Source organism: Drosophila albomicans, chromosome 2L (assembly GCF_009650485.2).
Source record: "Drosophila albomicans strain 15112-1751.03 chromosome 2L, ASM965048v2, whole genome shotgun sequence".
NCBI classification, from domain to species: domain Eukaryota; kingdom Metazoa; phylum Arthropoda; class Insecta; order Diptera; family Drosophilidae; genus Drosophila; species Drosophila albomicans.
This window is the reverse complement of record NC_047628.2, coordinates 21777209-21790468: the sequence shown is the minus strand read 5'-3', so window position 1 is coordinate 21790468 and position 13260 is coordinate 21777209. Positions and strand designations below refer to the sequence as shown.

General features: G+C 39.6%; 1 protein-coding gene across 3 annotated transcripts; it reads right to left on the bottom strand.

The window, feature by feature from the left end:
- Positions 1–890: 890 nt before the first annotated feature.
- On the bottom strand, positions 891–12377 carry LOC117564786 (serine/threonine-protein kinase grp). 3 transcript variants are annotated; one of them, XM_034243695.2, is made up of 7 exons: positions 12143–12377; positions 5149–5408; positions 4624–4847; positions 3631–3808; positions 3365–3507; positions 2495–2704; positions 891–1908 (listed from the first exon to the last, which is right to left on the bottom strand). In XM_034243695.2, the coding sequence occupies exons 2-7, from the start codon at positions 5271–5273 to the stop codon at positions 1235–1237; spliced, it is 1554 nt and encodes a 517-aa protein (XP_034099586.1). In that variant the 5' UTR covers positions 5274–5408; positions 12143–12377; the 3' UTR covers positions 891–1234. The 3 variants fall into 3 exon arrangements, with proteins under 3 accessions (XP_034099586.1, XP_034099587.1, XP_051858656.1); XM_034243696.2 differs by lacking the exon at positions 12143–12377 and adding an exon at positions 8698–8915; XM_052002696.1 differs by lacking the exon at positions 12143–12377 and adding an exon at positions 6003–6020.
- Between the last annotated feature and the right edge of the window lie 883 nt (positions 12378–13260).

Genomic DNA, 13260 nt, shown 5'->3' with positions numbered 1-13260 from the left:
CCTTTTGCCAATGTCAATCTGTTTCTAATAATCAGAGCTATTTATGTGCCAAAGGACATCCCAATAGTCCTTCAAATGGCCGAGATATGGTGGTCCTTCCGATTTTTTGCCATTTTTCCTATACCCACCCCTTGAAAAAATTTGAGGTGAGAATTTTTTAAATATCCTGAAAATCCTTGAATGTCAATCGATAGTCCTTGACCTTCTGATCACAAAAATATATATCCTCACGAGATCTTTAAGGATTTGGCCAATTTGGAGTTGGTTATGGCTAAAAAAAAGAATGTCCTTTTTCGAAAATAAGCTATATTTCCGTCATATCCTGCTGGAATTTCAAAGGACACGTATTGTTAGGATCGCAAGTATTAACTCTATCGATCGTCATCAAAAAAATGTGGGGTCATCTAAGAATCCAACACTTGTAATTTTTCGTCCTTGGCTGCAAAGAAAAATGTGAAAACTACAAAATCCTGGATATCTCGAGAACCGGCAGGACGATTAGGATGTCCTTTGGCCAGTTGATAGGCCTTACTAAAAGCAGTTGTTTGACACAGGATTCGCCACGATCGGTAAGGATATGGCTGAGTTATAGCCTATTTTCTCTATACAAGAAAGTCCTTGAAACTTGGCTGTTTGAAGGACTTTCGTCCTTTTGATTTTAGAATCCGATATTGTGCAACAAAAAAGTTCTATGGTCCAAAGGACATCGCGATAGTCCTTCAAATAACCGAGATACTGAGGATTTTATGATTTTTTGTCAAATTTCCTAGGGGTACCCCTTGAAAAATTTTCAACATTTTTTTTGTAAATAATTGGGATGATTTTAAATGCCAATTAATAGATTTATATTTATTAGTGTAAAAATGAATGTGGATTGACTGTAATTGTTGCTGGTGTGAAATTTTTTAAATTTGCATTTGACATTTATCCGTTAAATTTAAAAAAGTTTCCTCATCAATTTGGTCATGATTGAAACAGTCTTGTTTATAAATATCATCAAAATCGATGTCGATTTATTGTGGCATAACGTTTATCTAACTAAACTAAACTACTTACACACTAACAATTAACAAAATTAAAAGTTTGTCATTCTATAACTATGTGAAGTTTGTTCAAAGTTTTTAAAATAGCATGAGTGTTTGTAATAAATTCTTTGCTTATGAAGTTTTAACGAAAATGGTAGCACAATTATTAAAAAAAAATGTGAAAACTTAAAGAGAATTAAAATTATAGACTAAGGCACCGAGTTGGTAGCGATAGCAATGGGCCAAGTTGTTGGCCCCTTTAATACGATATCCTCGAGAGCATGTTTGATCTTAATGAAGCGACGCTTGAACTCCAAGCCGCATCCCTTTGACAGTCGGAAGTCCACAAGTATTTTGCCATCCATTTCGATAATGTGCGCCTTGAACACGAGACGCAGTTTGCGCCTATCGATGGTGGACACAGTGACGACGCCCTCGTCGCTCACCTTGCATGTGTAGCCACCGAGTCGTTCAATGGTGCTAACCAAACGCTTGATGGTGTCATCCCAGCGTGTGGTCACAAAGAAACGAGTCATGCGACGCACCAAGCGCTGGAAATAGTTCTGTGATGCGCTCTGTGTCTGATTCATTTGCGTGGCCAGCAGCAAATCATCCAGCATGGCGGGCTGCGAGAAGCAATAGGTCAGACGTGCCTCCTGCACCAAGGCCTGTCGATCGCCATCCGCCTGGTTATTGCCACAATCCTTGTCATTGAACTCATCATCGCTGCGAAGCGTGGGCATCGGTTGTGAGCAATAGTTGCGGGAAATTGAGTCATCCAGATTGGTGCTGAGATGTGCGCTCGACTGCAGCCGTTGTCGCTTGGCCTTGGGCGAACAAATCTCCAGGGCAGCTGCCGAATCGACCAGATCATACGAGCGATCTGTAAAATGGAGAAAAATGCTTTGTAAAATGACCGTAATAAAAGTCAGCATTCAGCAAGACGGTTGTGCAATACAAAAATGAACGTAAGCAAAGCAAATAAATAGGAAACGAAAGCAGTGCAAAAACCATTTGGTATTTGGTAATAAAGCTCTATGGAATACGCTCGCACCATACAGCTAAAATCACCAAAGAGCAAATAATATGCAAACAAAAAGTTTAATAAATAATAAGTGTAATGCATTAATAATTAGTTCACTTTGTAATTCGTTGGTCTGGTCGCATCCGCCAATGCTTTGGTAATCTAGCTTTATGAAGTATTCAAATCTATCATACAGCTAAAGCGCCAAAGCAATGGCAGTGCAACAAACGCTGTCAACACTTGATGATCACATTCTCTATAACTCTTTCACATTTAGGTAATCGTTGTATTGTCACATACGCGGTACAGGCACAGAGCGACCCTCAAAATATGCAAGGCACAAATGTGATTGAGAGTCACTAAGTACCTGGGCAGCAGCATGCGCATTCTATCGAAACTCAGCACTTGGATTTCAAACTTAACTCTTGGCACTTTCTCTTCTTACCATGTTCGGCAAACTGCATGTTGCTCCACTTGTGATCGAGTATCTTCTCGAGCGTCAGACGAGAACCCGGACTACTTGCCAGCACCTTGCGTAGCAATGAGATGGCCAACGTATCCAGTTTGCTCCAAGGTGTCTGGGTTTGCCAATGATCGTTTTCCTTCCAGTTGATGAACTCTGTGCAGGTCGCTGATGGCTGATCCCAAGGTAGCTCTATGAGTAGATAAACATGCTAATTAATACAAGATTTCTTGTAGCATAATGTAGATTGTGATTTTTAGGCCAATTTGAGCCGTGCAATAAACAAGCTATTTACAAAGTTGTCGTGCTCTGAGATTTGCTGACTGTTATTGTCAGTTGTTGCTTCTTATTATTATTATGAATGATTGTTTGATTGATTGATTGTTGGCTGGTTGATTGGTTGGTTGGGCGGGTGCGCTGGCAAGCAATTTAAGCTGGAGCTTTGGTATAAAAGCTTTAGATGATACAAATTATATAAACAATCTACAGCTAGAATACCAAAGAAACAGCAAAAATGATAGTTTAAACAGTAGTTGCAGTATTAAATGGTTAAAGACAACATCAATAACGAGAATAATAAAAACAATTCAAGAACAAAAACACATATTAAACACAATTACATTCAAGTACGATGAACCTTTTAAACGGTGCCTTCATATGGATGCGAAATGTGTGTAGGAAACGATCTTATGCGATATTATTTAATGCGCTATGCCTTAATAGATTTTGCAAAATCGAATCGCGTTGAATAGTGAAAAGTGCATTAAAATAAAATGTTAAATATAAATTGAATATACACATGGCGATAATAATGTTGAATGAAAGTGGTGGGCACACACTAATCAAACATACCTCCCGCTAGCATTGTGACCAGTATGACGCCACAGGACCAAATGTCAGCTGGCTGTGCATGGTAGGGCTTTAGAAGGACCTCGGGTGCCACATAGGGTAATGTGCCGCATCGCTTGTCCAGCAGACGCTCCTTGCCCTTGCATCTAAATACAAATAAAATGATGAAAATTAGAAATTGAAGCATAGAATTTGCAATATAAACGAATAAGGTTTTTTTACAACATTAATTAGATTTTAGTAGTAGTATCTTTGCTTGTACCTAATACCTAAACATTGTGGCCATGCCGAAGTCTGAGATTTTCACATTGTCGTGCTCGTCGAGCAGCAGATTTTCCGGCTTTAAATCACGGTGCGCGATGCCGCGTTGATGCAAATACTGCAGTCCCGACAGTAGTTGTGTGAAGTAGCGTTGTGCCTCATGCTGTGGCATGCCAACGTCAGGTTCTGCAAATAAAGAGAGAGATAAAGAAGTATAATAATAAACAATTTTATAGTAATAATATAAAATTAATATTTTGGAATCAGCAATCTTGAAAAAGAAACCGCAATTTGTACACTATTTTATTTAGAGTACATATGACTTATGATTATTTTTTATTCGTATTCCTATTCTATGATTTTCTATAAATGTTATGGTTTTTAATTTCATTAATACTAATAGCTCTATTTTATTCTTATTAGTGTTAGTGTTTCGACCTCTTTAACTTCTCATCGTCATTTGGAGTAGCAAAATCATCTGCTAAGCCTTGACTTAAACATCTGACGCGCCTAATTTAAAAGCCCTCAGGAGGCAATCAGTGCAGTCCTGTGTAGTGCCGACTAGTTTCATTAGGCAACTGACAAAAACGTTGCACTGTTTGCATCCCACATCTGCCCCCTTATTTGCCATAGCTGCCAGTTCTTGTGTGGTTATCAGACACATTTGCCAAATTGCCATTTGCACGTCGTCGTCCAGTCGAGAGTTCCATGCCGCGCTGTCGTCGTCGTCGTTGTAATCAAGATCTGTAACTTGTCATTTCTGCTTGTCGTCAGATGTTCAAGCTGTTTGATTTGCCCCTTACGCCTCCCTACAGGCGACCCCCCACACAACAGCGATGTCCTTTGCGTCAATGTCAGTTTACGTTTGCTGTGCACACATTTGGTCGAGCTGCGTCAACACAACGAATGCTCTATTTGGCAGTTAAGGAAAATTGGGAGGCTGATTGAGTATACGACCTGTATACCAGGATAATAGTTGATAAGCTGAGCTCTTCACTTACCAATACGATCGAAGAGTTCACCGCCCGCTGCGTATTCCAGGAAGATGTACTCCACGTTGCCTTGCGAACGTTTACCAAAGAAGCGCAGGATGTGCGTATCCTGCAACATCTTCTGTATGCAGACTTCTTTGCGCACCGAGATCACAGCATCGGGATGCTTCTTTAGATCCACCATTTTCATGGCCACCGCCTCGCCCGTCTGCCGATTGATCAGCAATTTGACCCTGCCACAAATGAGGTTGGAAGAAAGGGCATTAGATGTTGACTGTGTATCGAGTGTATTTTTTTTCCTTTTGTTCAATGCTCCTATTCCCAATTCCGACGCAGTGTGGTTGACACATGCGCACAAAATTAAAGCAATAAGACAGGGGAACGAGGTGGAACCGAAGCCGAGTGGCATATGCCGCAAAAAATACGCCGGAAATGTGCGTTTTTCTTGCGCCTCAGAGTGTTTCCGGTTTATTGACTTCTCCGAACATGCACACAGCAGCAAATGCCGCAATGTTGATTTGGCTTGCTACTTACTCGCCATAGGCTCCTTCGCCTAGAGTCTGAGCCAGAGTCCAGCCTTCGACAAATTCACGGCTCGCTGCTGCCGATGCCGTCGTTGCTGTTGTCGCCGTGAGAGCGGTTGCTGCGCTGGCCGCCATCGTATCTTTTGCTGGCACGATTTATGTTTAATATCCTGTTGCCGTATCCTGCGCTAACTGCTCTCGCCATGTGTTGTCCTCATGGACTTGTCGTCATCTGAGATGCTGTTGCTTTTGTTGCGGCCAAAAGCATTGCTGCAAAGACCGTAAGAAACAATTAGCCAAGAGTCAGAAACTATTTTACATTTATGATGTGGGGATGTGACGGAAAGGATTCTTGTGTTCGTTTTCTAACCTCAAATTTCCCAGCACCCACGCACACGCAGACATACACACCCACTACTAAAGTACTACTACGTCGTAGTTGAAATGCATATACACACACACACACACAACCACACACACACACACACGAGGCACATGTACACACTTTGGGGATGTTGCTGTTACTGGTGTACACACACCAAAGCACAAAAAGCAACTTTTGATGGCCTTTTAATATTTCATCCTTTGGCATGGTCATGGTTCGTTCGCTCCGTGCAACCACATTGACATCACACAAGCGTGCCGTCGTCCCCCTCCCCATTTCGATTCCTCTCGCCTAACGCCATCGCATCTCAACTTAGAAACTTTCCGAGATGGCTTTGTGAGCTCTGAGAGAGCACATGCGCTCTCTTCATTCTGAAATTTCGCTTGAATTGAAGCTCTTGAAGTTCACTCTCTCACGCACACAATGACACATTTCAATCTGCATAAATACACATACATATTTACACACGCTATACATACACATTGCAAAGCAGAGACCTTTTCTCGTTTTTAAGGAATGCCATCAATAAATACGCACAATATTAACAAATAAATAAGGTATAAATATTTGTGCGACAGATATTTCAGTTAATCTAACCTCAGTTTTCTATTTATTTTTTTATTTTAGTGTAACGCAACAGCAACGACAACAACTATGACTGCGACAGCGAAAGAGACAGAACAGCATCCATCAAAGACGTTGTCGGCGTCATAAAAATGTATTCCTGCCGTCCATGCGTCCCCATCGTCATTTTCACAATATTGCGTAGGAAAGCTCTCTGCAGCTGCTGCGCTGCTATAGCCACAGACGAATATGACGTCGCGGCTAGAGCTTTGCTTTGCCTAGCGAGGACAGCAGAGACAAAGACAATAACTGCTGTTGCTTCTGCGCTCTTTCACAACGCGACGTTCGCATTGACAGCGACAGCAACTTCTTATTTGCCGGTGCTAAAAAGCTCAATGGCAGGCGTCGACGCTGCTCTTCTCTTTGCTGTTGTTGTTGCTCTGTCGGCTTGTTCAACAGGCCACTATTACGATTTTTTTTATACTCCTTGCATATGCATGTGTGTGTGTGTACTCCATTTACATTCAACAAAGTGGAATTTTTACCTCTCTTTTACACATATATACACGCACTCGCACACATATTTAGAGACTGTGGCACACTCGCTTAATTTTTCTTTTTCTTTCATGTTGCGCTCCCTTTTTAACGCTTTTCATGGCAGCTTCCTCTTCCTTGGCTATTTTTAGGCTAGGTAGAAAGATGGAGATGGAAAAAACGCAAAAAAGGTACATTTTCTTGCCGTAACAATTCGAATTGCGAATACTCTACACGATAATTACGTATACATAATAAATAAGTTAGATTGACGCTTGGAGTATATTCAATATGAGGTCTCTTAGGTCAATGTCCCCTTGATAAAACCCATTTAATTATAATCACAAATATCCTTTCATCATATTTGGCTTCACATTCCCTGAGATCAATGCACTCCTGCGCCATTTAGGGTTGCTAAATGTGTCGTCCTTATGTCCTTCTGTCATTTCTGGTATTTCCACAATGCGCCGCCTTAGGGTAAAGGTCGTAAAAAGCAACGGTTACAATGTCGGAGACCCCGCTCTCTTTTACTCTTTCGGCATCCTTAACAAACAAACGGAAAATACAGACAACAACGGACAGTTTCTGGTGTTGGTAAACACGCTTAGAATGGTGGGGAGACTTGAAAGCTAATGAGACTTTGTTGGCAACACAAGCCGCAATTGTTTGAAGAGTCTTTAGATTTAATGAGCTTGGAGAGCTTGCTCAAGCCCGGAAAATATTTACTATTGAACTTTTGACATCAAATAATTTAATTACCCTGAACTTGAATCCGAATTAAAATTAAATTTAGAAAATGCAGTTCCTTTTTCTAGTCGCAAGCAGTACGACTTCTTTTTGTTTTGTGCGGTTTGTCATGGTATAAAAAATGAAGTCAAGCGCATGGCAACAGTCACGGGATTGCACTGGACATAGACAAAATCGTAGACGGACGAACTGGTTGCTTGGAGTTTTGTGGCAAACGAGTTGTTGACCAATAAAAAAAAAACTATCAAAATCGAAAAGTGATATGTGGATGGTATTCTCATCCAACCACGTTTAATTCAAATTTGAAATTGTTGTAATAATGCGATTTTTGGCCTAGAAGCGACTAGCATTCATAATTTTGGCCAAACTTCATTGAACTTCGAGTGCTGTAATAACTGTGATTATGATGAAAGTCCGGCGTACTGGGAACTCGACTATGAGTTACTTGATGCCTTTCTCTGCAGCGAATCAGCTGATCATAAATATGATTTATACCAAAAGATTTTCAGGCGCTTTAGCATTTGCGGTATATGCAGGGTATAATTACTATAAGTAAAGACATGTTATTTGCTGTGCCGCTTTGCTCAAAACCTTGCCCCTAGCAACAGCAACAGCAACTGTAAGTACCTCGGGGATCGGGGACTGCAGATTGTAAACTCAACTCAACTCAACTGAAGGAAGACTGTTGTCCCTCTCTCTTTCTCTGTCTCTGGTTAAACAACTGACGATAAGGCTCAGCAAATACGAGTTTGGATATGAGCTTCGCCGTTCAAAATAAAAAAAAAAAAACCAGGAATAAACTTGAATATTCCAGGTGAGTGAGATCAACTTGTCAATACCCTATACAGACATATAATAACCAAATGAAAGAAACGAAACTGAAATACTATTAAATACTTTTGAACCTAATCCACAAAAATATAAGTTTAGTTTTTTCTTTCAGTTGGAGTGACTCGTTCCAACCTATTTGCACAGGGTATAGAAATTGATTGTATGGCTAAGATGAAATACACACAACTCTCTCTGGGTGGATGCAAGGACAGCCACCAGATGCGGACTCTCGGGCGAGCGACAGAGACGGAGTCCAGAGAGGGGACATAACAGGCTGCCGCAGACAGAGAGCAGAGGAGAGTTGGCAAAACAAGACCAGACCTGAGCGGCAAGCAGCAAGCAGCAAGTCTTCTCGGCACTTTTCTTCAATTTATACATATCGTGTTTTAGTTTTTTTTTTAGGGAATGGCGGGCTTTGGTCGACAGGAGCCACGTGAACAGAGCAGAGAAAACGCGACGACTAAGTAAAAGTTAATTTCATTAGCATTGCAGGTTTACCTATATGAGTGCTTTGTATTTGATGGTTCAGCCATAACGTAAAGCGGAGACTGAAGAACGATATCTGGTGATAAAGTTGGGGGGTCGTCACTTTTTTTTTATTTTCGACACCGAAACCGAAACGGAGTTTGGGGGACTTGGGAGCGCGCGTCATTGCGAACCGAAAAACCGTCGCGTCGTAATGAGCCCAAAAAATTGTCTCGTTGTCGTCGTCGTCGTCAACTCGGCAATGCGTCGAAGTACTCACGACACAATGGAAAACCCGGCACGGTCCATAGTTTGATGATGGGGCAGCCGTTCCTTGTTTGCCACCTCGTTGCTAACAATGTTGTATTCTCCATTAAAATTCCTTTTTTTTGTTCTGCTCCTGACGTTGTCTAGAGGTGATTCAACTAGTATAGTTTTTTATTCTTTTTTTAGAATAGATGGAGGAAACCGAGAATTTTAGACGCAATCCTGGCGACACACGTTGGTTCGTCCTGGGCCAGCGTTAAAACGAAACTGTGAGCAGCGAAACTGCGACCGATACATGACCATTGTATAATATATATTCGCATACACATACATGCCCATAGGCCAGGCCAGGCTACGAGGCAACGAGGCAACTCGCAAATTGCAGAGAACAACGTCGCGTAGCCAACAAAGAGAGCGATAGAGCGAGCAACACATATAGTTTACATATACAATATATATACATATAAATATCCGTATATATTTATATATCTGTTTAAAGATTTCTGTATGTGTGTGTGTGTGTGGAGAAGGAAAGACGCGCTTGCGCGCGCCAAAAAGGTGGATGCAACACACTGAGGCTCAACACGTTTTCGGTGGTTGCTGCTGCTGCAGCAAAGTCGTCTCTCCGTTTGGACCGTCGACGTCTCTCGCGCTCCAAAGCAGCAAACAGCTTTCAAGTTTAACTTGCCGCTCGCTCTTAAGTTCAATGCGGCAGCTGTGGCGACGTCGGCAGCCGAGACAGAAACTGAGACCAAGACCGAGACAACACCACACACACACACACACACACACACACAGCAGCCAAGCGACACAACGAGGAGCAGGAGGCAGAGCGTTAAGCAAAGGGCTGTTGCTTCATGTTATTCCTCATCGCAACTCGCATTTCATCATACATACAACGTATACTTGTATTTAGCATTGTTGTATTATTGGACAGATGAATAGTCAGTCCACGTTCCCGTTCCCATCTCTGTAAATCACACCTTGACAAAAACCTTTCCAAGTTTCATCGGCATAATTAATGCCAACTTTTTAAGGCAAATTTTTTCTACTCTTTGTTTCGCTGAATAAAAGTAAATTGAATTTTAAAATTTTTTTTTTTTTTTTTTTAGTGTAACAAGGATAACTTATCTTAAATTTAAAACTTTGGTTTTAAAAATATTTAAATATTATTCGAAATCTTTTTTGTTTACAACTCAGTTGGCTGAGCTTTTTTCTCTTTTTTGTTTTGTGGTCTGCCGATTTTGTACGCTCTGTGTATTTATTCCATGTGTATACAAGTATTTATATAAATATATAGCTGCTATAACAAAAATCATGAATAAGAGACACACTGCAGCATCCCACAGTGACTCTTGGCACTAAAAAAAACAAGTAATGAAAAACGACAAGGCGATGTGATAAATATAAAAAAAAAAAAACAAATCGTTTTTAAAGTTCACTGAACTTTACTCTTTTAAATATTTTTAAAATATCTACAGCACGTTTCAAGGATAATTTCTAAGCTCCCGAAAATGTAAGGACTTCATTTTGTAATTTATCATTTCATTACATAAAACAAGAGTATTTAATGTAAAAAGAATTACATATGTGATCAAGTTAATGTCTCTTAGAACGTACTCTTCTATGACATATTCTATAGTTCTCAGAGCAATTTCACTTCATTCAAGTGAATCGGATCACTCCAACAATTGATATTTCTGCATAGCTGCCATCATCCTGGCTGCTGTTGGTGTCATCTATATTCGATTTGGTCGAGAGCTTTGCTCTCCGATCCGATTGAACCATTGGGATCCGTAAAGATGCTGGATGCATTGTCCACATTACTTGGATTTAAAAAATTGTCCAAAGTAATTGGGATCAAAGGGAAACTTTTGCGCCCATTGTCCATAATGATGTGGGCCATGGCATTCGGCAAGTCTCGCATCATAGCAATCCCTTCCTGTTTCTGTCCACCCAATCTGTCGTGGTCGTATGCGCGCCCAACTTTTTAGAGCCGGCAATCTCCTGTATGGGTTCCATCAACTTCAGACTATCGTTTATATTTCTGGTCTTCGTGCTTTTCGAGTTCCTGGTTACGTTTCTCTCCTTCCTTTGGATACTTATACTTATGGTGGTGTATTTTGTTAGTTTTGTTGACGATTATCATTTTCTGTCTATGCATCCATCAACATAACCTTAATTTTTCTGCATGCAGTTGCATTTCTCAGTACGTGAGTGTATGCGTGGAGTTCTGGAAATTCGAGAGCACACACATACACATGAATGCATTCATTCATGCGCCTTGCTGACAAAAAACAATAGCAGCGAATCTTGTCAGGGTCTTGAGATGCGTTCACTATTGCAGCGTAGAATCAACCAACCACTTATAAATGAACTTCACAGGTTCAATTTGACAAATGCTATACGCAAATATGCGTAATGTAAATTCCCAAACAAAAGTCAAATTCACCGCGTTCTATTTCGTATTCGTAATAGAGATGGAAAAATATCTTCCACTATCGCTGTTTTTTGTTCGATAGTCGATAATGTCAATAATGTAGTCGCGTAGAATTTGAATATAGAAAAATCTGTGTATTCAAATTCAAACTCATAACTAAATAAACCGCAAAAAGTTTTTTCAATAAAATTTATAAACGAAACGGTAATACAATTAATTTATCTGATCATCTTGTACGTTAAAACCAGCATCAGATTGATTAATAATTATGCTGCTTCATCATTTGAATTTTTAACATATATTTAGTAAAATGGTCGATATATCGAAAACGTCGTGATTTTCCCAACACTGATGCATAGAGCTGCCACAAGTTCTAAGCCGTTTTATCGATTGTGCCCCAAATTTCATGATTGACTTGCTTGGTTTAATTTAAAAATTGTAATCCAAAAAATTAAATTAGTTTAATATGACTATATTGCAGAAGTAAACATGTTAAAGCCAAAAAAAAAATAAAAAAAAATCTGCAAGTGTATTGAGCAGCTCTGCAGTACACAAGCATGTCTATATCCATCCCGCTCTCACACCTACAATTTTAATGCTGTACGCAATAAAACACCGAAAGAATTGCGCCAAAAAGTCAAACAAAGCAAATATATAAAGGAAAATGCAAAAAGATGATGATGGCAGCAAGCGCTTCGTATCACGCACACGTATCACTGACTTACTAATAAATGCAAATAATTATGCATACATTTTATGGAATGGACTTACCGCTTTCCCACCACTTGCACACAGCGGCGTTTTTTTGCACGCCTTCCCGAAGGTTTCCTCTTTCAATCACTAAACTAAGAAACTCGAAAGCATAAAATATTAAACGATTTACTTTATGTGCTCGCTTGTCAAGTGCTTTTAGCCATACACATTTTATTTATCACAATTAAAATTCCGTTTAATTAAAAATTAAGAGCCGAAGAGGCCGCCTTGTAGATTTGGCAAACAGAGCTGCGTTAGAGGTGGATAAACATCGATGGCACTATCGCTTCATCGATGTTTTGGACATACTTTTAAACATCGATTCTTTATGGAAACCATCGATAACTTTTGAAGAAAATGTTTTTAATTGATAATTATGAATTATTTATTGTTGATTTGTTTGCTTATTTTTAATATTTATTTTAATGCGGAAATGATATAGCAAAATACAAACTCACTTTGTTGTTCCCCACTATTATAAAAATGATTATTGGCGTGCTTATACCGAAAATCGACAGTATATTTACGGTCTCACTGTTCAGTGCAATTTTTAAAATTATCGAAAGCAAAAATACCAAATGTCGATTTGTCAAACGATAATTGCAATAATTTGGCGGTTTTAATTTGAATCAAATATATTTACGGAACCATTGCTTTTTTTTATAAATAAATGTATATTAATTAATTGCTGCAATATTGTGTTTAAAATACACGTTTTCTAATCTCATTATTTGTATCATGTGGAGACAAGGTTCATTGTCCTCGTCTCCTTTACTACTACACACATGCGCGATGCAGCTTAACAGCCGGTCATAGTTTTCATTAATAAATATCCATCGTATTTCGCCCCAAAACTGAAAGTTCTCCACTCGCGATTTCGCCTACGCTGCTGTGAAGAGTCCTTGCATTCGACCAGTTTCCAGTTGCATATCTACAGCGGGCCAAGGCGCACGGAAATTTGGAAATTCGGAAAAATATCAGAGTGTGATGACACATAGTATAACAAACAAATTAATAAAGTGAAGTAACACTTAACAAAACGCCAACAACTAGTGCTTTTTAATTTTTAATACAAAAAAAGGCTTAAATTTGTTTAAAATTTTTGATTTTAAATAATAATTCTATATTCGTAATTG

What these genes read in the sequence shown, in the direction of transcription:
- LOC117564786 (XM_034243695.2), bottom strand. Translation starts at nt 5,273, where the DNA reads ATGGCGGCCAGCGCAGCAACCGCTCTCACGGCGACAACAGCAACGACG. An exon ending in GGCGAAGGAGCCTATGGCGA is followed by an intron (nt 4,848 to 5,148) that starts GTAAGTAGCAAG and finishes CATTTGTGGCAG; the next exon opens with GGTCAAATTGCTGATCAATC. An exon ending in CATGCAGTTTGCCGAACATG is followed by an intron (nt 1,909 to 2,494) that starts GTAAGAAGAGAA and finishes TCCATTTTACAG; the next exon opens with ATCGCTCGTATGATCTGGTC.